At 41.7% G+C, this 27,980-nt stretch overlaps 1 protein-coding gene across 1 annotated transcript in view; it reads right to left on the bottom strand.

The window, feature by feature from the left end:
- Window positions 1–780: 780 nt before the first annotated feature.
- Window positions 781–27,980, bottom strand: part of LOC105869800 (notch receptor 2) — a 158,612-nt gene continuing 131,412 nt past the window's right edge. Inside the window, exons 20-34 of the mRNA XM_012761892.2 lie at window positions 27,148–27,301; window positions 26,626–26,810; window positions 24,820–24,952; window positions 18,471–18,707; window positions 16,495–16,607; window positions 14,985–15,490; window positions 13,276–13,623; window positions 12,286–12,428; window positions 11,893–12,103; window positions 11,355–11,451; window positions 9,837–10,005; window positions 8,919–9,220; window positions 7,230–7,377; window positions 6,346–6,443; window positions 781–5,442 (exon numbers count right to left, since the gene is read on the bottom strand). Of these exons, the coding sequence (XP_012617346.1) occupies window positions 4,054–5,442; window positions 6,346–6,443; window positions 7,230–7,377; window positions 8,919–9,220; window positions 9,837–10,005; window positions 11,355–11,451; window positions 11,893–12,103; window positions 12,286–12,428; window positions 13,276–13,623; window positions 14,985–15,490; window positions 16,495–16,607; window positions 18,471–18,707; window positions 24,820–24,952; window positions 26,626–26,810; window positions 27,148–27,301 (4,233 nt within the window). The 3' untranslated portion in view covers window positions 781–4,053. The remainder of the gene's footprint in view (window positions 5,443–6,345; window positions 6,444–7,229; window positions 7,378–8,918; window positions 9,221–9,836; window positions 10,006–11,354; window positions 11,452–11,892; window positions 12,104–12,285; window positions 12,429–13,275; window positions 13,624–14,984; window positions 15,491–16,494; window positions 16,608–18,470; window positions 18,708–24,819; window positions 24,953–26,625; window positions 26,811–27,147; window positions 27,302–27,980) is intronic.

Here is a 27,980-nt window from a genome sequence, read left to right as displayed (position 1 = left end):
TATAAAACACTCTGGGGATAACCAATAAATGTTACTAATTGTGTTAAAACATATTTGTGCAGGTCTGAGAATAAAGGCATTTTACCTGCTTGACAGAAGCATGTCCTATTTCAAGTCAACTTGTTTTAAAAAATACTATTACAATTTATAATTACGCATGTGTGATTTAGAAGTTTCTTCAAAATAATGGAATATGGAAATAATATGCTAAAGTTGACATAAGACTGCTAATGCCACACATACTACCAGCACCAAATAGTCATGTTCAAATGTCTCAGTGATAGACTTTAATGAGTACATGTGTGAATGTGAACCTGGTTATACATTCACAGATTTATATGCAAAATGATTTTATAATTCTATATATTAAGTTCTATCTATATATTAAGTTCCTCAACATTTGAGGAATATTACAAACCAGTGGTTTAGGTAACAGCATCATTAACATTGCCTATTGCCAATTCAATTCTTGCTATAGCAAATACTCTCCATTCCCACTGGAAGGCACTTTGTCCTAAGCATTAGTCCATTTGTCACTAGCTATGGTAAGTGCACAGAAGAGTGCTCTGCCTTATGACATTTCCTATTAGATTTTTTTTTTCCTAAGAAGCATTATTTATGATCTGACTAAAGGAAGAAGAGAGAAGCTTAATGCTAGGCCTTGTGGAATTCAGAATGAAAAGAAAATTGTTTTTCTCTCAGCAAATCAGGACATCATGAGGGAGTCATTGCAAGGCCAGGGATGCAGGATTGGAAAATAAAAAAAATGCAACAACACTGAGCTTGACATGTAACCTTTTTTATTTTGTGATAAAAATGCTTTCATATAAATTTCATCTTAACTACTTTTAGAATGAAACTTTGAAAAGTAAAAACAAAGTGTACATTTTCCTTACTATGTATAGTCAGGAATATGCAGTCATTTTGTGGTTATTAGGTTTCTCATACAAACAGATATAATACCACTTTTAAGAGAAATGTACACAAGGAAGTCATCATAGTACCAGGTATTAGTGGGGGCCTCAGGGCATATAAACGTGTCCTCCCAAATAGTCATCATACATTCAATATATTGGTTAGGGCCAAAATCCCCAAACCACCTGCCAACAAAATATTATACCTTTGGTTCTTTTCTATGCAAGAAACTGGCAAATTTAATAATAAGATGATATAATGGACTTGAGCTGATTGCTTACACTAAAATCCTGAACTCTCAGTCTTTCTTCCCCACAAACCTCTCCCTCCCCTACCATCACATAAATCAGAAAATGATACTTAAAACAAAACATAAGAAAGAAACAAACAAAAAAACCTATCCCCAAAGGCAGGTAAAAGGAGTCAAAGAAAGGAAGAATTTATAAAAATAAAGATTAACCAAAAACAGGGGAGGATCTATACATGGCATAAAAGATGTGTCCCATAAAAACTGAGTCTCTAATTCAGAACCCAAATGAGAAAGTGATTATCCATCTTACCTTCCCTTTTATTAGATACTACACAATTCAAAGAGTTCTTAAAATTTAAGAGATCGGTAAAATGTTTGAAAGGCAGTATTGTCCTGCTCATCACTGAAGCCTGTTGTCTGTAATGACAGCTTTCACATTGCCCTCCCCCAAACCCAAAGGATCCAAATTAAAGTATCCCAAGAAAAAGAAACAAGCAAGTTAACCCTACAGGGTGGTTTTGGGGAGGAAGGAGGGTATAAAAGATCCAAATAGTTGGTCAGAGGCTGATACTTCCAGGAAGTGGGGCTGGAGCAGGAGGGCAGAGGGGGCAGATGTATGTGGTCCGGAGAGGTCTGTGCAGACAGGTTCTTCCCAGCTGGGAATAATAAATGGGTCCAAAGGTAGAAAGCCACCATTTAGAATGGTAAAATGTTTGCACACTATGAAAAAGGCTGGCAGAATACCACCACGTGAGAGAATAAAACAAAACTAACAAACTTAATCTGCTTATGTCACAGGGCAGAATGAATTATTTTTGCTGATTTAATGAACTTGGATGGGACAGCAGAAACCATTTGTTTGACATACCAACAGAAACCCAGGGTTTCCACAGGGGGCCTCGGAAAGACTGGTCAGGTACATGGGGAGCACTGTTGTACACCTCCAGCCACAGCAGGAATGAGAATAATCATTGAAACCGAAACAGAGCAAGCACTTCACCTATTAATATCTACAAAATGCCCCAGCAGAACTTGTTGCCCAGGTGTCATAAGCATCATAGCACTGGATAGAAATGACAATGTAGCCATGGGACCAATTATTAACTGACCCAGGGAGAAGAGGAACAAAACTTTCTCCTATTTCTACAGTTAACTAAAATGCTTCTGCTCTTGAAAGAGATACAAGGGTTGCCAAGACCACAAACACAGACAACAGACTCAGGGAGGTGCAATCATAGTCTGGACATAAGGATGACAATGATGAGCAAGTCCGTAGTTGTCCACTAATCACCTAGAAGGGGACTCTAAGGAAAACACAACATCCCTGGTACATTTCTAAGTTAGTTGTCAAAGGGAATTTCATGACTGCTTCAGAGGAAAAGAAATGGTAGCAAAAAACAGCAAAGGCTGCCTCATATTCTTCCTTTCCCAACCTTCTTATAGGGCTGTCTTGGACCCTAGAAAACTAGTCCAGCTTTCCATTCCCTGCACTTGAACACAGAAAATCCACATCTACAGTGGGAACCTACTGGTGCACCAGTAACTCAGGCCACAGTGTGGAGGGAAGACTGGTGAACAAGCCTGTGATCAGAAAGAGAGTCAGGAAATACAGACTGTGATCACCAATAAAAGGAAGATGACTGTCACTGAGTCTCTTGGGCTGAGGAAAGCTCAGTCCTAAATGGCAAGGGTATATCATTTGAGACATTTTCTTCTGTGGAGATGGAAAGGAAGGCTCAACAGCTAAGACTAATTTCATCTGCTGGATGAGTATGTGAAACAGGCCTGGGGTTCTAAGATCTGGGAAAAACGTGTTTCAACTGGCAGTCAGCGGCATGCTTGGCAGTTTAAGTGGAGGGACCTGTGCGTGGGTAACTGTTCCTTGCACGAGTTAGCTTATCTCTTGGTTATTCCAACATTCTAACCCTTTTTCTGGTTTAAAAAAGGGGAGGGGGGCGTCATACTAACTAGGCTACCAAGGACAAAATCTCATACTGACTAGGTCCACAAAAACAACTGACTCATATCCTTCCCGGCAAAGTTTACATGAAGACCTGCATTGAGACAAGAGAAATTAAGGTGCAACCTCTTGAAGGTATCTTCTACCTTAAAAATTGGTTTGAAGAAAAATATTCTGCTCCTCTTCTCTCTCTAGGAATGATATATGTAGAAGAACACAATACAATATTTTCTAAAAAAAAAACATACTTGAAAGGTTTATGCTGAGAACCACAACCAAAGTAAACTGTGAGACTCCTAGGGATGCTGGGAAAACAAGAGGGAAAAAGGGGGCTGAAGTTGCTTAAATTGCTTTTCAGGGCAGGAATGATTCAAAGCACAGCGGTATTGCCCTATAATATGCTGGTAGGGCTACAATCACGGAGAGGTGCAAAAGTGAAAGCACCAAATGAAGATGAAGGAATTTCCAAGGATGAGAAGATAAGTCAACTCACATAGAATTCCTGGGCACAATCCCCAATAGGATTCTCGTGTAGCATCTTCTCATGGATATGGCAGAAGCCCCCAGGGCTTAAGATGTAGTCCAAGCTGCAAGAATATCTGGGCTACAACAGGCATCCATCTTATTCTCCAAATAGAAAAGAGTAAACATGGCCCAACGGTTGTATTCATTCTGCATTTTCATGAACTTGGCTAGATGAGTAAGAGATTTAGAAGGAACCATGTCTCTCCCAAAAAACCTTGCAGATACCCAGTGAAACTAATAGATTGCTTCTTTCACTTTATCTAAAAAATATGAACATCTTCTCTCTCCTGCCTCCAGAAGCTGGTTCCAGAGATTTCTTCATTTCTCTCCCGGATGACCTTCATTTGTTCCTCAGCAGCATTTACAATAGGCAGTTTTGTCCCTACACTGGAGGCAGACTCTTTCACGCGTAAACCTGCATGTTGTTGTGCGGAGGCTCAGACATGTGTGTCCCAGGTCCTCGCTGACCTCCTCCAGCACCCCCAGGAGTAGGGCTGGTGGTCACATCTGACCAGTCAGAAGCAGAGTGGGGTGATGAACTTGACCACTGGTCAGGGGACTCTGGGGATGGTGTCAGGTAGGGATGCTCACCCTGGAGGTGACCACTGTGACTGGGTGTTCGCTCGGCAGTATTTGAGGAGGCGTAACTGTGCTGTGAAGGGGGCGTGGGATACTTGCCCACTGAGGCTGGGAAAGGATGATAGGCTGGGAGAATGGTCTGAGCTACCTGCTCATCCTGCTGGGGCATCATGGCAGTGGGGAACGCCACACTGGGCAAACGGGCCATTTCTGGGATCTGGTACATGGTGGGCAGGGGGCCCGCAACAGCTGGAGGACAGTTGGCTTGAGGCTGGGGAGCCCCACCTGGTTGGGCAATACTGCCTTTGGGGATGAGCTGGAAAGTCACAATGGGGGGCAAGGGCTCCCGGGGGGCAGTCATGTGCTTCCCTTCAGGCGGCCTGCTCTGGGGAGCCATGCCAGGGTGGGTGGCCTCAGCTGGAGCCAGGACCATACCAAACATCTCATTGTATTGGGCCTCATTCACCTCCACGCGGTTCATCCAATCTGCTGAGACTGTGACTGGATGGAGCCTACCCAAGCTCCCGGCACTTCCACTGCCTGGGGGAACAATGTGGTGGTGGGACAGCAACTGGCTCACTGAAGGAAGCACTGTGCTGGCCCCATGAGCCAGAGGCTGCATTTCGTGGAGGTTAGAGAAAGACAGTGCATGCTGTGCGTGGATTGGGGCAGCCGGGGCAGCAGTGGCCAGCATAGGGTTGGGTGAGGCCTGTAAGATTCCAGGGGATGTGATCATTGGAGAGGATGTGGTGTCAGAAACATATGTGTGAGGAGACTCTAGGGAATCAACAGGGGACAATGTCACTGAGCTCTCAGAGAGTTGGACCTTCTCGCTCAGAGACTTCTTCCTCCTACTACCCTTGGCATCCTTGGCCTCCTTGGCAAGGTTAGGGAGGCTAGTGGGCATGGTACTCTTGGTGTTGGGCCGTCTAGGCTTCTTGCCCATTGGGGTGTGCTTCAGACTGAGGAAAGACCTGTTGGACCCACAGATGACAGGGGAGAGAGCGGAAGTCAGCACCGTGCCTGGAGGGCTCGGTGTCACATTGTACTCATCCAGGAGACGCACAATGTCGTGGTGCATGCGATCCCGGGCCACGTCCCGGGGAAGACGATCCATATGGTCTGTGATGTCTCGATTGGCAAAATGGTCTAACAGGATCTTGGCTGCTTCATAGCTCCCCTCCCGGGCAGCAAGAAACAGGGGTGTCTCTTCCTACAGAAAAGGCCCACCACAGAACACATTTTAATAATACTCTTGTGAATATAGCAGGGTTTCTCAAGCTTATTATCACCCCCTTAAAAATATTGTCTTAATCGTCTCCACCATGAAATATCAATAGCACAGATTAGGCTGTGCATCTACCTATGTACTGAGTGTATACCTGTGATTTGTACATAGAAAGAGCACTCCCCAAAAACTAATTTTGCTCCTTAGGGCCATCTCTTCAGCTGAGAATTCATAAAATAATGCATATGCTGAACCAGAGACTCACTTAAAAGAGTACTAAGCTTATCAAAGTAATTTTTTAATTGAAAAAGGAGTTAGAAGTAAGAAAGGTAGAAGGAGAAAAAACTAAAGCATCTACAGCACTAGGGAAAAAAGGGAAAGAGTCCAAGAAAGATGACATAAAACTTGTGCAAGAAAGAACTAAAATAAGGGAAAAGGGGAAGTAAATGAGAGAAGATGAATGAGAGTGAGAACATGACAAAAAAACTCAGAGAAAGAAAGCCAAAGAAGAAAACTTCATGGTATCTGAGGATAGAAGAAAAGAACACCAGGATAAAAAATGAAAAAACAAACAAACAAGAGAAAAGGGAGTAAGTGTGAAGAGAAGGGAGAACTGGAGAAAAGGCAATGTCGGACGGAGAAAAGGCAGGGAGGTTGCACTAACTTATCTCCAGGCCAGACCGGTGCAAGCTGAGTACTGAGTGGGCAGAGCTCAATCCTGACACTCCCCTGGACAAGCCCAACATCCTCCATCAAGCTCTCCCCGTTCCTGCCCAACCTGCTTCCACCTTTGCTGTATGTACCACAAGAGAAGCTATAAGAGAAAGGCATGGGCCTCGTAACTGGGGCACTGCTATGAGCCTCATGCTCAGGGCACACACACTGTACCTTGTTGTCCTGCATGTCTCGGTTGGCCCCATTTTTCAACAGCAAAAGCGTCGCCTCCACATTATTGACAGCAGCTGCCCAGTGAAGAGCAGATTTTCCTGCAGGGCAAAAACATTTTTATAAGCAGACATATCCTACTCTTAGAATAAAGCACCATGGCATGTGTGACTAGTACAAGGAAACCTTGAACTCTCCAGAGATCAGCAGAAAGCCAATTCTCTGTGGGGGCCTATAGGAAAAAGTAATATTTTCCATTCCCCTGTTCTAGAAATACTTGAGTACAGGCTACACAGACTTCAGAAGACCTCTAGGTAGAAGGATCACTTGTATGAGGTATCCATGATTCATATGGCAGATGAAGGCAATAATCTGTTTAGTTATTTATTACATGCCAGAATGTATATTTAGGATATCCCACAACTCTCTCAGTGAAGTCAGCTCTTATAAATCCTCTTATCAAGAGTGCTATACCTAGGAAACAACACAGCAAACCTTTCATGGACCTGCTTTAGGGTCCAAAAAACACTCACTAAAAAAATGCCTTCTCATTTTTACTTATTTTTTGGTTTTTTTTAAAAGGCAGAGTCTTGCCATGTTTCTTGGCCAAGCTGGACTGGAAGTGCTAGGCTCAAGAGATCCTCCCATCTCAGCCTCCCAAGTAGCTGGGAATACAGGTATGCACCCCAAGGCCTGGCTTCTGTTCTCATCTTAAATAGGGACCTCCCACAACTTGGTTCTCTGAGCTCAACATGAATGAATGCATAAATGAAAGAATGAGTGCATCACCAATGGATTCGGATCTGAGACAGTTCTTTAAGGATAATTTTCCTCATCAGAGGTATGCTCTACAGGTAAGAGTCCAAATCCCTGCTTCTTGTCCCTACCATGGTCATCCACTGCATTCACATCTGCCTGGCAGTTGATCAGTTCTGCCACCATTCCTTCCACGGCCAGGCGGGCAGCCAGGATAAGGGGTGTAGTGCCATCGTTCATCCTGGCATCTAGATCAGTTACTCGGTTGCGGATCAGAATCTAGATGAAGAGAAAGGTACAGAAAAGAGAGTCACTTGGACAAAGGAAAATAGTGAAACTCAGAGAAGAAACAAGGGCAACAGAGCGAAGGCTACACTGTACATTCCTGGAGGGCAAGGAAAGTCTTATTATCTTTGTGCCCAAGATTCTTTCATGGCCAATCAATGAGTATTTGTTGAATGAATAAATAAACCAACAAATGGGTGCTCAAGGCATAATGAACCATGTAAACTGATGGGCCTTTTATTTTCTAAGAAAAGAGGAGGGATGTGGGATCACAACTTCAGTCACAGTGTACCCTCAGGTTATTCAGAATGCTTCCAATTTCCTCATAAAGATAAAATAAAAGGGCATCAGAGAGTATGCTATGAACTCATGTCAAGAAAACTACCATGTGATCCAGTAATCCCACTGCTGGGTATATATCTGAAGGAGGGGAATTGAGTATATTGAAAAGATAATCTGTACTCGCATGTTTACTGCAGCACTATTCACAATTGCCAAGATTTGGAATCAACTTAAGTGTTCATCAATGGACGGAATGGAAGAAATTGTACATGTACATAGTGAAGTACTACCGGTATATAGCCACAAAAAGAATGAAATCCTGCCATTTGCAACAGTATGAATGGAACTGGAGAACATTATATTAAGTGAAATAAGCCAAGCACAGAAAAACAAATCTCACATGTTCTCACTAAATATTAAAAACAATTGTTCTCTTGGAGACAGAGAGTAGAATGATGGTTACCAGAGGCTGGGAAGGGGAGCAGGGATGGGGGATAAAGTGGGGATGGTTAATGGGTACAAAAATATAGTTAGTTAGATAGAATGAACAATATTTGATAGTACAACAAAATGACTATAATCAACAATAAGTTAGGGTATACTTTAAAATAACTAGAAGGGTGGAATTGAAATGTTCCACAAACATTTGTTCCACAAATACAAACAATGTTCCACACAAACAAATGATAAATGCTTAAGGTGGTAGATGCCCCAATTACTCTGATTTGATTAATTCATATTGCATGCTTGTATCAAAACATCACATATACCCTATAAAGATATACAATTATTATGTAGCGATAATTTTTAATAATTAATTAAAAATAAAAAATGCAAAAAAAGAAAATTGCCAATGAGCAGCTAGAAGCCCACATAGACAAATCTACAGAGAGTAGCTACATTGCTACATGTAGGATATGCTACTAATGAAAGGTTTTAGAACAGGTATCATTCTCATCTGATACATGCATTTGGGAGGCATCTTGGCAAACCCAAATATCACTGACTAATTATCAGAAAACTGGTGTTTTCTGCTGTTGCCTCTATCACAATGACTGTATATATACCTAGGTCAGTTTGCCTGCCTCCCTTTTCCTGCTTTCCTGTCTAGGAAGCATGACCCTTAACACCTGTCCTAATCTCTCAAATAATTTAATACATTCGATGAGATACTAGTACCTTAAAAAAGATAAAACATTATAAAGCCATAGGGAATTCTTATTATTCAAACCAACTCTTCTCAAGTTCTTTACCTGGAAGACACCCTGGGCATCAGCTGCCACTGCAGCATGGAGAGGGCAGCGGCCCATGTTGTCCTGAGCATTGGCATCCGCACCTGCATCCAGCAGACGCTTGGCAGCATCAGCCCTTGAGTAGCGGGCTGCAAGGTGCAGAGCCATCTCTCCAGTTCGATCTGTCTGGGCCTGGAGGCTGGCACCCTGGTAGACCAAGTCTGTGATGATGTTGGCAGAGGAGTCCTCTGCATCTTCATCTTCATCACTCATATCTGAGCTGCCTCCTCGGAGAGAAGCCAACATCAATGGTGTGCACCCATCTGTAGGAAAGGAAAATTCCAAAAGGTATTCAAAGGAGGAAAAGCAGTTAACCCTATTGTTGGAATGGTTTCATTTGAGTAAAATTATTCTTAGGCACAAAGAATTCCTGTACTTCTTGTGGTAACTGGCAATTAGTTTTACATCTGCCACTTACTTTTCCTCTGATAATGTCATTTCTGTAAAGAGTAATGAGAAAGTAAGAATTTTTTGAAGCAAGGGGCTCTTCTCTAAGTTAAGCTTTTCTGTTCCAGAGTTATGTTCTTTTAAATTGGACATTTAAAAATATCTAGTATTAACAGAACTACATGTATAAGGTATCAAGTAATTCTCTATCCTCTGCTTTGGGATATTACTTTTCTACCTACTAAAATCTAACCCATGTATCAGCCTGTTTAGTCTCAACACACTGTATATGAAGCAATGTGAAATCCTCCCCTCTCTTCTAAGTTCATGATTTATGCATGTCTGTATTCTTTAGGTATTAATTTCCTCAAGTTGATTTAGAGTCTGTGAAACTGGGAAGAGACATATGGTCAGGCAGGGCAAACACAGGACAGCAACGCAGGCCCAAGGCAAGCACAGTCTAGTGAAAAGGGGACATTATCCAGCGCTGACCTGGGCCCCGGACGTTCACGTCCAGTACATCCACCTCCTGCTCTGCCTGAGGGGGAGTCAGGGCCAATGACGGTGTCCTCCGGATGTCTGCAGCTTCCAGGTGCTGCTGTGTCCATGGGCGTCGATCAATGGGGTCATCTTCTTCTGAGAGCAAGGCCTCATCTTCAGCCTGAAAGGAGAAAACAATGCTTCCTCTCAATCTGACCTCCAAAACTGCTTGCTGATGAGGAGCTGGTACAGTATCCTACCTCCCTTCCACATCTCCCATCCAATTCTCTCTCTTCCTGCTCTGACTATCCACTGCGGCTTCCCACTGCTTTGCTGATGTGGTTCCTGCTCGCCACTCCTGCATCATGTGGACAATTCTCCCCACCTACCCATCCCAAACTCTAGGTTTTAGCCTTAAAATACTACTTCGAGATCCCCAAAGCACCATATTCTTGCTTCTGAGCCTTTGCCCATGTTGTTTCCTCTGCCTGCAATGGTCTCTAATTCTCAGCAGGTAGACTAACTTCTACCTACCTTCCAAATAGAAATTAGACTTTACTGCTTCTTGTTGGTCCTAGAAAGCACACTGTGCTTACCTCTACTTAACTAATCATGTCACATTACATGGCAGTCTCTACCACCAGACTGCAAGTTTATCAAGAAGAGGGAATAAGCCTTCTTTAAGCCTGCCTCCCTATACTTAACACAGTACCCAGCATGTAGCAAGCACCCAGAAAAGACTGTTGAATAATAATAATTATGATAATCTCAAAGCAGCTAGCTTTTACTGAATACTCAGTATATTATAGGAAATAAGTAAGGTACATTACATCAATTGCTATATTTCATCCTCATAGCAACTAATAGAGGAAAGAGTTATTATTATCCCAATTTACAAGTAAGGATAATCAAATACAAAGCGGTTAAATAACTTCTCAGCTACTAAGCAGCAGAGTTTTAGATCTGAATCTAGTTCTAACTGTAACTAAAGCAATGTTCTTAACCATCTTGCTCTACCGGCTTCCAGCCATGGTTAGCTATGGACAGATGGTCTCCTTTTTCACCTCATCCTCAGCCCAATCTACCACTTGCTTCTATATGGTCTCAGTTTTGAGGGCTCAGGATGTGGAACCTCTAATGTCAATGGTCACTGGCTCTCTTTCACTGTTTGATTCCATCTTCTCTTACAGAAGGAGAAAAGCCCATTAGAAGATAAGGGAGTGATCTAGCCATGAAGGAATTCCCATTTGCATACACCAGTTGGCTTGACTATTGTCAGTATGACACTAGTGGAAGAAGGCATGTTTGTTTTAATATTTTTAAAGATTCCTTCTTGAAAAACATACATAGGAAACCCAAGGTCATCAATGACCTGAAGATTCCTGCTGTTCAAGAGAATCTGGGATAGCTAGTCAGGGCAACATATAATGACCTTTTCCTCCCATTCAGGAAACTCTAGAACTAAAGGACAGAAATTTGAAATGCAACCAGATATGGCTGACAACGGTGGTTCTACCACAGCCAGCTTACCTTGACTTTCTTTGGTTGGGGCCCTTCATCATCAACCCAATGTTCACTTGTTCCAGAACCAATCAGGTTAGCCTCTGAAACTTGCACTGAGAGATTTCTGATGTGATTGATTATAAAGGGGAAAAACAAGAGAAGAGCTGATGTCATAAACTAATATAATGATTTTCTCAACACTTTTTCTACCATGACCCCCTCCCATGGCTATACCAACTTTTGGGGGCGTTGGCCCAGAGAGGATAGGCTGTATTTTATGTGACATTTCCTGAGCATTCATCCTTTCCCTTCCCAATGAGCAAGAGCTTACAACTACAGTGTGCCTCAACACAGAAGCTAAGCACCACTGTGATAATATGTATAGAACAGATGAACCCAGACCCAGACTGTGACTGAGGTTTTATAGTCACTCACAAGGCATTAAGAATCACAGTCAACATGATCCAATGTCCAGAGCTTAGAATTTAAAATAACTCAATGAAATACACTGTTCTATGCATCCCTACTTATTCCTGTGCACAGTGGCTTGTTGGCAGTGCCTTACTTCAGTCCCACAGCATCCTGTCCCACTGGCTCACGACGCTTGTGGTTGCTCGCATCTCGGCGAAGCGTGAAACCTTCAGGCAGCCAGAGAGAGCCATGCTTACGCTTTCGTTTTGCCATGATTACCCCCAGCAGAATAATAAATAGGATGATGACAACAGCAACAGCAAGTAGATAGAGGAGCTGAGTGCGTTCTGGAATCGAGGATTCACCTGAAAGTCAGGAGAGAGAGGGAAAATGGTGAATAAAATATCAACCTCTCAATATCAGCATTAAATTCATTTAGAGGGCAACTCTAACCTCACCAGCCCTGAGAAAGAGAGAGCTGCATGTTGAAAAGCATACCCCAATGCTGACTTTCCCTACCCTTCCCCTCCACACCAGTGTCACTCACTGATGACAGACACGAGAGGGTATGACAGGGTCCCCTGGATGGCCTGAGAAGCCAGCAGAGCTGCAGCAGCATCCGTGTTCTTGAAGCACTGGTCTGAGTCTTGAACACACTGGCGGTTGTCAATCTCCAGAAAGACCTGAGAGCTGTGGGATGCCAAGGGAAGAGGAGGAAAGGAAATGGGGGAAACAGAAGGGTGCAGGTCCAGCAGGTGAGTCCGAAAGAGTGATGTGGCCTTCCCTCCCCATCTCAGCATCACGCTTCCCCACACTGGGACACTGCCATCAAAAAGGTCACAGGAATCAGATGCTGTCCCATTGGGTGCTAAACACTAATTCCCATGTCGGGATATTTCCCCTTCCTTCATTTGGCTGATCTAAGCCTTCTGATGGAGGCAACACTTGACAAAGTGAGAAGAGTGGTAAGGTTGGTGTCTAATGCTTTGCTTCTGAAGATTTTGGGGGTCTTCTTCCACCCTTTCCTGCCTACTCAGTGGTACTTAGTGCTATCTAAAAATACACCCCTGCACATTTTGGGTCCTTATTCTCCTTTTTTCTGCATCTGTATCTCACCTAGATAGAGGGCTGAAAGTTTGGGTATATACCAACAAATAGTGGAGTGTGAATCATAGAGCAACTGAAGATTATTATCCCTTATCAAAGAGACTAATATTATAAATAAAGGCCTTGACAATAAGGCAAGGATTAATACAAAAAGGGAGCCACTAATAAAGGAATCCAAAGCAACTCTGTCAAAAGAGGGGGCTGGAGCTGTGGGCAGCACACTCCAGCTCACCTTTCAGGACCCCAAGACCAAGGCAAGTCTTCACCCTGCAACAGAAGTACTGGGATAATGGGCTTGTCTTAAGTGGTGGGCCATTCCATTTGCCTGAGGTTTGCATTTTTGTAGGTTGAGTTATGGCTTCCTCTGTGTATCAAAGTGCTAAGCTTTATAAAATTAAACTTTAAGAAGTTCAGAGACCAAAAACCTTACCCAGCCACCTCCTGTTCTTGTTCACTAGGAAGGGACCTGCGTGTCATCCTCTGCTTCTTCATGGCAGCTGACTTCTCACCATAATAGGGATATACCATGAGTTCTCCCTGGGGGTCCCGTTTGATGCGCAGGTTGGTATGGAGCAGGGTGCCCAGTGCCCGCAAGAAGCTGCGAGCATCCTGGAGCAGTTGTTCAGGTGGCATCAGCACCACAATAACCAGGGTACCCTCCGCCAGGTTCTCAGGCCGGTCAGCAGCACAGTCCAGACCATCCCAGCCACACTCCTCACTATTGCATCCCTGGTCACAGTGGTTGTCTTTGAAGTGGTCTGCACAGTATTTGTCATACCTAGGTAGGGGGAGGAAAAGGAGGGAGAGAACAGGGAAAGGGGCTCAGACTAGACTGGAGCTCTGTATGGTTTTTCATTTGGAACTGCCGTGGATCGTCCTACCCGCCTCTGCAGCCCATATCAGGACCCAAATGCCCTGTGAAGCCTTCTTTGAATTTCCTATCCCTGATGTCATAAAGTCTACACAGTCTACGCCTCTCATCACTGTTGAGTGCTCCCTGAATGAGGAACAACATTGTGCTCACTGTGCTGGGGCTTAGGGACTCCAAGGCAGTTCACAATCTTAAGTCAGTTTTTTAAACAAAGCTGCATATCTGAAACAAAAGTCACCCTAGTTCATGCTTCCTCTACTTTGTATCCACTGCCCCTGATAAGGTAACAATGGGCTGTAAGAAGTGAAAGTCTCCTCCAGAAACCAGATAAATAGCCCTGAACCAACAAGAGTTGCTATACAGAGAACCATATCAATTTGGCCTCTCTCTTTCCCTTTCAGGAGTGAATCCCAACTACAGAAAGTAAGAGGGAAGAGGTATGTCCATATAGGATGCCAGGTGTAACTTGTACAGTCCCTTTTAAATACTGGAAAAAGGAATTAGAACCCCCAAACTAAACTAAATAATGCACAAACCATTTCATCTATACCCTCCTCTCCTCCTGCCTCCACCTCCCACCCCTTGATATATTTACACCATTTGGTACAACTTGCCATGACAGCTCAGAAAAAAAGATTAGGAATCAGGAATAGCTATACATGCTTTGGTAAGTTCTTTAACCTCCTGGGCCTTAGTTCCCTCACTTATGAAAGGTCACTAACAATATCTATACCTCATAAGGTTGTTAAGAAGTAAGTGGGTTAAATCAGATGGAATGATTAACAGGAAAGTTACCATGTAAACCATAAAGCATCCTATAATTGCAATAATAAAGACCAGAATGGTTGAGAGGCCTAATCTAGCTCATGCTTCCTGATAAATCTAGCTGGGGAAAACCAGTCTTAGGGAACAGAATCGGGTAAAGAGAGAGAGATACAGACCTTTCCATCCATCCTGCAGGCAGGTTATGTGAGAGGCTGCCTGAGAGTGGGTAACACCACTTCCAAAAGTTATTTCCCCCAGGTCACGAGAGCAGCAGGTGAGAAGGCAGAGATAGGCAGAGAGAGGGGGTGATTATGCAATGAGCATTTCCAGCCCTCTGTCAGCAAGGGAGAGCACAGGGTAGCGTGCGATGGGACAAGGCTGGCACCATCTGAAAAGCAGATGCAGCTTGGGCTGAAGCACTGGAGTGGTTAGAAGCAAGAACCAGAAACCAAGGTGTGTTAGTGACAGTTCCCCTCAGCTCCTGGAGAACCTGGATCCCTTACTTGCACGTCTTGCTGTTCCCCTGGCATTCAAAGTTGTCAAACAGGCACTCGGCTGTGTTACACAGCTCATCACACTGGTTGTTGATGTAATCCCAGCAGGGAAGCGGGGAGGAGCAGTTGGCCCAGGGGTCCTCCATAGTGAGGGAACAGTCACCCCCATCCCACTGGCATGCGTGGCTGTTGCAGGCCTCATCACAGACGCCATCCCGGGCTTTGTCCGCACAATACTGACTCAGACAGGTGGCCGGAGGGGTGCTGGTGGGGGCCATGTAGAGTTCACAGCGGCTGCCCCAGAATGGCGGTGGGCACTGGCAAGAATAATAAGGAGGCTGGCGCTGAGGGTAGCAGCTACCCCCGTGCTGGCAGGGGCCACTCGCACAGCCTGATTCACAGTTCCGGGGGTCGGGGCAGAAGCAGCGGGGTCCTGAGGAAGTGTGCACACACTGCTCCCCTCGCCTGCACTTCACGTGTCCACAGCTGCTCTGGCACCTTGCCCCAGAGAAGCCCTGTGGAAATCAGAGAAGAAATGAGGATGGCAGGCAGACTCTTGAGGGTATATACCATTTTCCCTCCCAATCCCCTCTGTTCTAACCACTAGGGAGATAAAGACTAGGGGCACTTGGCTAAGATCCTTCCACGGACCCTCCTGGACCAAGTTCAAGGAAAGAACTCTTCAAGCCAACCCATAGGTCAGGGCTGAAGGTTCCATGGGATGAATGTAGAGTTCTCTCACTTGAAGAGCTCACTTCTAGAAGTTAAGTCTAAAGGTCATGGTGGGATAAAAGTCAGGTGATCAGGTGACACACTCTCTCTTTCTCTCTCTCTCTATATATATGTATGTATGTGCGTGTGTGTGTGTATGTGTGTTTGTGTGTGTATCTTCTCCAATCATTAGATCACTCATATAATATATTTGGGGAAAAAAGTCATATTGAGAGTTTTGGGCTTCTAGAAAATCCATATCTCACTTCATTTTTGTACTTCCTGTTCAGCCCAAGCCAAGGTTACTAGATAGGTTTCCTTTTGGTATCTACCCCACACAGCGATCTTTGTTTTAAGGTTTCTGCCACTGGCAGTTGCAAAAAAGTTTATAGCAAACAGCTAAAATTAAGCTGCTTTCTACTAAGAGGCAACTTGCTCCCAAATGGTCTTGCTAAAGAATGTAAACAGGTGGCATTTCCACCAACTCTGGTCCAACCTGGGCAGTAAGACTGCCCTCCAGCATGGGACCAAGAAGCCAGAGATATCAGCCCTATTTTTGAGGGGACATTTCACCACTTCCTGTGGTTTTCCCTTGGTGAAAGGTTGACAGTCACAGATTAGGAAGCTCATTGTTTCTTAAGAGTGTCTAAACAGCTCTTAATGGAAAACTCAAGCATTTTCTTCTGAAAGAGCTTAAAGTCAAGAAACCTGCCCATCACAGAGTTTGATAAAACCAGGTTTAATTTCAGTTTTGTCACAGATTGTATGGAAGAGAGAAGGCCACTTAAAACTGCAACAGGGCACTTACCGGGGGACAGCGACAAATGAAACCATCAGGCATGTTACTGGCCACAGCACAAGTTCCTCCATTCAGGCAAGGCATCTGGGGACACACATCCACGAAGGTTTCACAGTGACGGCCTCAGAAGATAAAAAGGGGCTTTAAAAGGCAGAAGTAGTAATGACAAGCTTCTGAACAAAACCCTGCTGGGTGGGAACCTGCCACTCATGGACCAAAGGGTGTGAAGTTCAGGTTCTAAGCCTACGGGAATCTGAGTAGACAAGAAAACACTCACTGGGTCTCAACAAAATTGTCCATTCCTGACTCAGACCAGTCCCCTCCTCTGTTATGCCTACATAATATGTTCATGTGGCAAACATCTCCAAACCAACTCACACAGCAGGATGGATGCAAAATGTTAATCAAATCCCATCCAAAAAAAGGGAGGGGGATAAATCACACCTCACCGTATTGAAGTCACTTTAGCTTTTGTAAGTTGAAGGAAATAGTTAATAAATTGCTGTAGATAGATTATCCATACTCTTTCTGTCCCACATTGCCTCAGTAGGTATGATGTTCATAATGGAATATTTCTCTTTTGATATTAATGCATCCAGGCAGCTTTCATATTGCAAAAATCCACCCCCCACCCCATTCTTTATAAAATTCCAAGATTATCAAAGGTAGCATATCTTAAAAATTGGAAGGAATAAAGGCTAAAGATGGGTTCAAGATGTAGCAGGGTTCAGTCTGTCAAATTATTAAGAGACTACATCAGCCTATTATCTGACTCCCAAAGAACTTGAGCACACCCTCTGTATAAAAAATACAGCTACACCATCAAATTGGTATTAACTGACTTAACTGACCAACACTTAAGTACACATGTATTAGTGACATTCATTGGGTGTCAGACAGGTGGGAGGAGACAGGAGAGGATGGATATATTCACACCTAATGGGTGCAGTGTGCACTATCTAGGGGATGGACACGCTTGAAGCTCTGACTCAGGTGGGACAAAGGCAATATATGTAACCTAAACATTTGTATACCCGTAATATGCTGAATTTAAAAAAAAAAATTAAAAAAAAACACAGCTACAAACCCCAGAAAATACAAGACAGATTTCAAATCTATCTTATGATCTCACCACATCTAGATACAAGAAACTGTATTAGTCCCTAAAAGTCACCATGCTGCTCTTCTCCAGAAGTGACTAATAAGTGTCTGTGATAAACCCTCTATCCCAAGGCAGGGCTTGGTCATCCTTATGTCCTATGATGAAAAGAAACAAAGACTAGGAGCATGGGCAAGCCTTAGCTGGGCAGGACACATTGTGACTACTGTAGCTTTCTTATTCATACCTCATTAACTGATTTTTGGTTAAACATACCCCAATTTGGACCTGTTCCATTTGAGTATCCTAACAGGTCCTAAGTTTCTCTGGGTTCCAGGGGTAGAAAGATCCTAATGGCAGGAACTACCCAGTAACTCAAGTCATTATATGTCAAAGGATGCAGGGTGAGGAAACCAGAGTTAGATGTAAGGTTCCTAAGACAAAATGTTATTTTGCTCAGATGAGAGGAATTCTGTGGATGGGTAGTGGTGATGGCAGAAAAACAATGTCAATGCACTAAATGCCACTGAACTATACACTTAAAAATGGTTAAGATGGTAAATTTTAGGTTTTGTGTATTTTACCACAATAAATAAATGTTATTTTGCTCCACTATTCCCAACATACAATTTTTTAATATTCCTGCTATAACGTGATTAATCAATGCATAACAAAGAGTCTCTCAGAAAAAAAATAAAGGTAAAGATTGATTACAATGTCCATGGAACATAGACTTAGGAAAAAAACTAGGCCCTTAATTAAGCTGGTCTTGTTTTTTCTATATAGGAAAAGCTTCACTTGGGTCTGGGACAAGTCATAGGACTGGCACTGCTCACTAAAATGCTCCTCCAAAGCAGAGTGGCCAGGAGGCTGTGGAGGCTCTCACCAGTGAAGGTGCTGCGACAGACACACAGGTAGTCATTGGTGAGCTGTATGCAGTCCAGGCTGCCCTCAGAGCTGCAGGGGCTAGAGAGGCACTCGTTGATATCCCCTTCACACCGCTCCCCAGCAAAGCCAGGCAGGCAGTGACAACTGTAGCCACCAATCCTATCCACACACTGACCACCATTAAGGCAATGGGGGCCCCCAGCACAGTCGTCAATGTTCTCTTCACAAAGTAGGCCTGGGGAAAGGAGGAGAGATACAAAATTATGAAAATCCTTTGAAAGCTGCTTCCCAGAAAGGGAAAACCACCTTTATTGGCACTTTCACAATTAATCAGACTACACTCCTCAAACTGAAGTGTAACAGGTCTACAGGTCATGTAGAACAAAGCAAATCCCCCATCCATGGCAGCTGTCATCCTCTGGTGAGCAGTATGAGCCAAGGAAAGACCACGATATTTAGGGATCCACATGTACTCTCCCACACAATTCACTGAAGTAGTGCCCTATGGTGTAGGTATTAATACTATTATTTGTCCTATCAAAAAGACTAGGAAGCTAGAGCTCAAGAGAGACTCAGTAATTTTTCATTAATTCAAAATATAAAAACAGTTCAAAAAAGAACATAACTTAGTAAATACAATCACACACCATATAACGATGTTTTGGTCAACGACAGACCGCATATCCTGTAGTGGTCCTAATAAGATTACTATAAAGCTAAAAAATTCCTATTGCCTAATAACATCATATGCATTGTAATGTTGTAGCTCAATTACTTTATGCATAAATTTATTGTAGTCTAAGTGTACAGTGTTTATAAAGTCTACAGTAGAATACAGTGATGTCCTAGGCCTTCACATTCACTCACCACTCATTCACTGACTCACCCAGAGCAACCTCCAGTCCTGAAAACTCCCTTCATGGTAAGTACCCTATACAGGTGTACCATTTTTTATCTTTCATACTGCATTTTTATTGGACCTTTTACATTTTCTAGTGTGCCTCTTCTTAAATATATTTAGATACATAAATACCATTGTGCTGCAATTGCCTATTATATTCAGTACAGTAATATGCTATACAGCTTTGTAGCCTAGGAACAATAGGCTACCATATAGCCTAGGTATGCAGTAAGCTATACTATCTAGGTTTGTGTTAATGTACTCTATGATGCTTACATAATTACAAATTGCCTAATGACACATTTCTTAGAATGTATCCCCATTGTTAAGTGACACATAACTGTATATAGATTTTATATATCTATATCTATATATATATATGAATATTGGTAAGAAGTAGAACTGAATTTTGAATGATATATATTTTTAAGTTTTATAATCATTGACTTTATTTTATAAGATAGTATAAGTGTTCTAATGCATTTGTTTTTTGCTTTTTTTTGGCAACAGGGTCTTGCTTTGCTGCCCACGCTGGTGTGCAGTGGTGTCATCACAGCTCACTGCAACCTCAGACTCCTGGGTTTAAGTGATCCTCCTCCCTCAGCCTTCCAAATGGCTGGGACTACAGGTGCGTGACACCACACCTGGCTATTTTTTTTTAAATTCTTTATTTTTTGTAGACACAGGGGTCTTGTTATCGCCAGGCTGGTTTTGACTCCTAGGATAAAGCAATCCTCCTGCCTTGGCCTCCCAAAGTGCTAGGATTATAGGCATGAGCCACTGAGCCTGGCCATCTAATGCCTTTTATTTAAAAAAGAAAGAGAGTGAGCAAATATGCTGCTGAGAGTTCAAAGGTGATTCCATTTTAAACAGAACTTTAATATACTATAGATGTAAATAAGCCATCTAGTATGAATATCTATAAACTGCTTTTAGACAGAAACAGAAGAAATCAATGACTATTCTAGAAATTACTCTATGATTAATTCAAAGAGTTACAAAAGCAAAACAGTTCTATATTCCTGTCACTTGCACTTGTAGTATACATTAACAAAAGTAAGGCTTTAAAAGAAAGAAATGTAAGTTAATGCCCCATTTTCAATAGTAATTAACCACTTTGGTACGAGCATCGACTATTATTGACAGCCACAGATGAATGCGCACAGCTGAGCGTCGACTACAGTCGATAGCCACAGATGAACTGAGCGTCCACTTTAGCCGACAGCCATATGACTTTTCTAACTTTTCATTTATCAAAATAAAATTGTGAACATTTAAAACTAACATAATAAAAACATATATGTACATGTTACCTATTTTGATTTACATTACAAGTAAAGCTGCCTGTAAAGTGAAACAAGCTTTCAGTGCTTTAAAGCTTTCCTCATCACAGAGGAGCAAAAACGGATTCGTTGTCAATGCACAGCACAAACTGTCGTGCAGACCATGGTGAGTGCAAGTTGTGGGCAAGGTTTCGCAGCCGCTGAGCGCAGTACTGAAGTGGTTAAAAAAATAAAGTACCTAGGAATAATCTTAACAAATGCGTGATATCTACAAGAAGACAACTTTAAAAATGTCCTGCCACAAAAGGAGACTTGAATAAATGGAAAAATATACTATGATTTGGTTAGGAAGACTCTTCACCATATGTCAATTTTCTCTATACTAATTTATTAATGAGACCTCAATAAAAAATTTTTAATAGACAAATTAAATGAAAAAATAAACTATAATCATAACCAGGAAAACCATGAAGAAGAAGATCCTTAATAATTAAAACAGATTGTTACTGGTAAATTAATAGAACAGAACAAAGAAAGTTCAGAAAAACACCCAAATATACATGAAAATTGGAATTTGATAAAAGTGTCATCTCAAATCATTGTATAAAAGATCAGATACTCAGTAAATTGTGTAGGGATAAATCAGTACCTATATGGAAAAAGTGCTCCAGGATTCTAGTACTTGAAGAAAATATGGGAGAATTTCTTTATAATCTTAGAGTGTATAAGATATTGCTAACTATGAATCAAAATCCATAGGCTGTAAAAAACTGATACATTTGACTGGATTAAAAATAAAAGGTCTTCATGAAAAAAATCACCATAAAGAAAATAAAAATATAAAAAATAATCTATTGGGAATCTTTGCATTTTGCATCGTAGATTGTTAATTTCCATAAAATATGAAGACTAAAAACAACATAATGGACAAAAAAAGGACAGAAAGGGACAGAGAAACCCCAGGAAAAGGAAAACCAAATGATTCTTATATGAGAATATATTCATCCACATGGAGAAGAAGCCAATACCTTGACACGTTACACTTCAGCAATACTGCTTAAAATTATAAATGCACATATCATCCAATCCAGCTATTCCATTTCTGAGAATTTATATTCTACCAATACATTTAATATGTATGCAAGACAACCCAAATGTCTATTATGAGGGCACTGGTTAAGTAAAATATGGCATGCCTGTTAAAGGGAATTGTGCAGCTATAAAACAGATTGAGGACGTTCTGTATCTTAATATAGAAATATCTCCAATTAAGTAAAAAAAAATCAAGTGAATCAAGTGATGGTGCCTGTTCTGAGCAGGCTGTGGAAAAAGTGTAAAAGGACACCCACAATGGTGGGGGCAGTTTGTTCTCCTCAGTGTCAAAGACAATAGAATGTCAGAGAAGTATTTATACGGTCTTAGACCTATGAATCAGTGAATTTTGATAATTTACCTTCCTCGAGATCAGTTTGGCTAAATTTAAATAGAAAAGTATCCCACTAGTATGCTAGTTATTGAGGAATGAGGTTAAAGAGGAAGAGAAAACTAAGGAGAAACAGCCTTTAAATATTGGAAGGTTTGTAATGTGAGAAGAGAGTTGTTCTGTATTTGAGGAATCAATGGTTGAAAGAGAAGTCAATTCTAATTCATTATTAGTTTGCACTGGTTAGGACAAGCTATTATTCTTGTGGTAGTTAATTCAACCTCAAATCTTAAGGCTAACACAACAGTGATTTTGTCACTCAAAGTCAAATATGTGTTGGGCTACCTTTCTCTATGTTCTGGATATGTGATTTGAAACACTGGGCCTCCAAGGCCTCCACAGCAGGGGAAAAGAAACACTTGAAGGGTTGTGCAGCGAGTTTTTACTAGCTCAATCTGGAAACAATGCACATCACTATAACTCACAGTATATTGGCCAGAAGTATTAAATGGTCTCCACCTGACTCTCAAGGGAGGCTGGGAAATGTGGCAGAGTACATGGATATTCACGGAACTCTAAAATCTCTGCTATGCCATGAACTTTTCATTAATTATATATGTCCAGTCATAGAATGGATCATTTCAGAAGACAACAAAATTTCTGTCGTCTCTAACCATTTGTTAAGGATGTCTTAGAATAATAGTTTTGCTATTATTGACAGTCTTTTTTCTTTGATCACTTTGAATATGCTACCCCTCTGCTTTTTGTTGTCCATGGTTTTTAATGAGAAATCAGCTGCTAATCTCATTGAGACTCCCTTCTCATATATGATAAGTTGCCTCTCTCAATGCTTTCAAGATTCTTTCTTTATCTTTTGACAGTTTATGATGTACATAAGTGTAGATCTCTTTGAGTTTATCTTTCTTAGAATTCCTTGGATTATTATACCATGTGTGCTTGTTTAGATATGTAGAACAATATTTTTTTTATCCTGGCTCAACCTCTCTGACCTTTAGTGAACATTACAGGAAACTCTGAAGTCCCATAACCTCATTGTGAGAATTACCAAAATATGTGTTTTTGCCTTTAGACTCCTGAGCTTTGGATCTTGGCCTGCTTACCCCTCCAATTGCATAGGTCAAGGGCTAAACTGTAACAGTTATGCCCTTCTTGCCTTAGGCTGAGGTTGGAATTCATTCTTACTTGACAGGTCTGTTTATTACTGGTGATTCCATTCTGATGGGAAGATAGACATTTATGCTCATTTTATAAGCAGTCCCTAAGTATCAAATATTCTGTGAGAATAGGAGCACACACTGGTTTTGTTTTTATTTTTTTGTTTTTACTTTCCTGTTTTTGATTTAGTTTGTGTACAGGTAATAAGGTAATATATACACATATACATATATACGCATATATACACATGGGCCAAAAACATATACACACACACATAGAAAAAGCATACAGTAAAAAGATTCCTTCTCATTCTCATCCCTCTCTCAACAACAAATTCTCCCTGTCCCACAGATAGGTAACTGCCACTTTTAGTTTCTTAAGTATCTTTGTAGAGTTTTTAAAATATATATCCTTCTGGATTTCTTCATATATATAGAAGCCAAATACAAAGATATTTTTATTTCCCCTACTTTTTACTCTGATGATAGATCTTTAGATATTCTTTTTCACTTGATTTTTTTTACTTAATTGGAGATATTTCTATATTAAGATACAGAACGTCCTCAATCTGTTTTATAGCTGCACAATTCCCTTTAACAGGCATGCCATATTTTACTTAACCAGTGCCCTCATAATAGACATTTGGGTTGTCTTGCATACATATTAAATGTATTGGTAGAATATAAATTCTCAGAAATGGAATAGCTGGATTGGATGGTATGTGCATTTATAATTTTAAGCAGTATTGCTGAAGTGTAACGTGTCAAGGTATTGGCTTCTTCTCCATGTGGATGAATATATTCTCATATAAGAATCATTTGGTTTTCCTTTTCCTGGGGTTTCTCTGTCCCTTTCTGTCCTTTTTTTGTCCATTATGTTGTTTTTAGTCTTCATATTTTATGGAAATTAACAATCTACGATGCAAAATGCAAAGATTCCCAATAGATTATTTTTTATATTTTTATTTTCTTTATGGTGATTTTTTTCATGAAGACCTTTTATTTTTAATCCAGTTTTCTTAATAACCAGATTTCTTCCAATGAACACTACTCAAAGCTCTTTCGAAAAGATGGTGGGGAGGCAGAGGCAATGCCCTACCATCCACAGTCTTGGGTTGCATCTCATTAGGCTTCACTGCAATTACTAAGGTACAGCCTTAGACCATCAGTCTCCCATTCTCCCACTTTATGGAGGCAGGATCTGGCTAATTTAGAAAAATACAAAAGCAGGTAAATGTGAATTATTTATTTAAGAGACCATTATTTGCTTTCCCTGATCTTGATGATCAGCCTAATTTTATAATAACCTTATATTAGTTCCACATTCTGTGTTTCATGGGCATAAGATGTCCAACACCTGGATAAAACTGAGAACATAAACCAGAGCATCAGAGCTACCAAGAGATGAAAGGATAAAATGGCCTGAATGACCAGGATGCAGACTATATGCTTGGAATGAAGCTAGTTTTACTGTCTTTAATTTTTCAAAATCCATTCAATACTAAGAATGGATTTATAACTTAGAAAATGGTCTGGGTGGAGGATGGATGAGGCCGATTTCATACCCCGAGTGCCTGGTGGGCAGGAGCACTTGAAATGGTTCACAAGGTCGATACAGGTGCCTCCATTCTGGCAAGGCTGATTCTGACACTCATCCACTTCATACTCACAGTTGACACCCTGATACCCTGGGACACACTGCCAGGAGGAAGCAAAAAGGACAAGAAATATTGGACCATTATTGGAAACAGACCATGACAGCAAGTGAGATCTGGAACATTACTGTGACCCTTTCCCTCCTCCCCATTTAAGCTTTCATGCTTCTCTGGAATCATCACTCTCTGCTAATCATCCCATGTGGGACAACCTGCAGCTTGGTGGCATTTGCCCAGTCCTCTTCCAACTGAAAAGGCCACTTGTAAAGGAAGGCAGGGACTGAATATTCTCTCAAATATTTCAGCTATGATCCCAACTTTCATTCCTCCTGTGTACAGGTTTCTCCATCTTTAAAATATAAATTCCTTTGTATGTGATGAGGACCCCATGACTCAGCCAGCCCGTACATGTGGATGGTAGTAAAGACATAGTACTTACTGATCTCCAGGTTTGGGATACTGCATATATGTGTGAGAAACTGACTGAGACAGGGGATGGGGACAGACAGAGATGGGATGCTGGCTGGCTGTGGTAGGTATAGTGGTTGGAAGGATCTCAGGGCTGATCAAGAAAAAAGATATAACTGTGAGGTGGCTTTATTTAGGCAACACTTCGACAGATTTGCATGTGGGGGATCTCCCTCACAGCATGGGGCCTTGCAGAAGAGGCAGGGTTGAGGGGAAGAGAGCAAGCAAACTCTAGGAGAGGAGGGGGGTCAGAGGGTGCTTATGAGTCTCGAGTCTAGTGATGTCCGAGTCTTGAGTCTAGTGATATCCCTCAGCAGCCCCACGGCAGGGTGCAAGGTCAGAGAGCTCCGATGGGCAGCATCAGCCTAGAGTCTTTATGGCCCCAGGATTTATCTTAGCCTAACTTATCCTATGGCTAACAGATGTTGGCTATAGTTTTGCAGGATATGCAAGCAGGCACACTCTAAGTGGCTAAAAATCTGCTTTTTTGGGCTATTTTAAAAGCAATCATATGTATTAAGCTTTGGGTTTGGTGCTGGTAGGCTTCTGATTTAATGGGCCCCATCCTGCTGTGAAGAAATAAACAACCTAGGGGTCAAAACACAGAAGGTATCTTTGGCTCATTTATATAACAGTAGAGAAGGCAAAGCTTTTTTCAGTTCTGCTTGATGGTCTGAACTGGTATCAAATTAAGACTCTGGTGTTTTGTTAATATCTTGCTCTAACAATTATCAGCCCACACATTAAGAAGACTAATGACATGTCCTTTAAAGACACCTACATCCTCAAATATACACATGTAACACCTAGCATGGTGCTATGGGGAACAGGCTGAGCAACATTTTTTGTTTTGAGAGAATTATTAGTTGACTGATCAGTGACTGCACACATAGGTGACATGGGCCAAAGGGACACTCCTCAAAGCAGCTTCTCCTATATCAGCTGCTATTCAGGGAAGTGCCAGCAACTGCTGTGCCGTATAGGTCTGGTGGTGACTTGGGCTCTGAATCCTGGAAGTCTGAGGAGGTAGGATGGTTCTTGACTTCTGTAAATAATATCTTACCAGGGCCATGCTAACTTACTGCATAGGGAGGCTGAAAGAAACAGTAAACACTATGATGGTGACTGGTAAAAATCTATAAATTGCAAACATAAGACACAAGCTGTTAAATTCAATATCCTAATGCTTATTAACAGTTGCACGATCTCCTGGGAGGTCTCTGACCTCTGCCCGCTCAGTGTCCTCACCTCACATCTGTATCCACCAATGAAGTCACTGCAGGTGGCCCCGTGCTGGCAGGGGTTGGATGTGCACTCATTGAGCTGCTCCTCGCAGTAGCTCCCGGTGTAGCCCAGGGGGCATTGGCAGTGGTGCATGTTGCCAGCACTGATACACACACCTGAGTGCTGGCACAAGCGGTCAACAGGCACACCTGGGAAATGCAGTGAGGAAGAACGATCACAGAAGAGCACACAACACCCTCCCAGTTCAGACCAACCAATGAGTGAGCAAATCTTAATCCAGCTGACACACATCAAACTTTATTCTTGTCTAGTTCTTCACAGCCCTCAGCAGCACATTGTATTGAAAATAAATAAGCCCTGAAAGTGGAATATGTCATAGTTTCATTTCAAATATATCTTTTTTTGGAATCTTTAAGCATGTTCCTCTACTCTACCTTCTGTCTTGGGCCCTTTCTCCAGAGCCTTGCCTGTCCACTCTCATCTCACATAACAACGCTTGCCCTACATGAAGAGGGCAGGGCTCACCTCTGCGGGAGGCTGCCACCTCACAGGAGACACTGGGCACATCACAGTAAGCACCCGCCCATCCAGATGGACACAGGCACCGAGACTCTGCTTTTTCCTGAACACAAGTCCCTTTGTTTTTACATGGAGACCTGCTACAGAGGTTTACCAGGGTCTGAAACAGAGGCAGAGGTACACATACATCAAAATCCAAATACTAGAAATGAAGAAAACAAGTTTCATTGTGTTACAAGAAATCAAAGGAAAGAACACTAATTAATTATCAAAAAAAAAAAAGCCCTTACCCAAGCCTTAAACTAGATCAAGTGTTCCAAGGTACACCTAATCATTTTTATATATAGTAAGTTCATACTTAATATCATTAATAGATTCTTGGAAACTACAACTGTAAGCAAAGTCACTGTTTCCAAAATGTACAATGAAATCAATTTTACCATAGGCTAATTGATATAAATGAGACTTAAGTTCCTACAGCATACTTCTGGTCACAAAAACATCACCAAACTTCAAAATAAAGACCCAAACCCTTCTAATATTAAATATTGAAATAAATGTGAGCTATACATACATTTATGAAAAATTAATAAAAACAAAGAAGAGAATTATTTATCTAATTTCTGGTGAATCAGTGAGTGATAGCAGTCATAGTGGTGGTAGGTTAATTTAAGAAAGAAACATTTGCAAAGTGAAAATTCTAAGGAGCACCTCCTATCACCATGCAGTTCAAAACCAGTAACAAATATGGTAGGCTCACTGAGCACTTTCATACCGCATTATTTATTGCCATGCGTTTGTATGATTATCGTAAACTTTACGAATTTTTATTTTATAAT

This window comes from Microcebus murinus, chromosome 2, assembly GCF_040939455.1.
Source record: "Microcebus murinus isolate Inina chromosome 2, M.murinus_Inina_mat1.0, whole genome shotgun sequence".
Classification (NCBI taxonomy): Eukaryota; Metazoa; Chordata; class Mammalia; order Primates; family Cheirogaleidae; genus Microcebus; species Microcebus murinus.
Note: the sequence above shows the minus strand (reverse complement) of the source record. Positions and strands in the feature narration are given on the sequence as shown.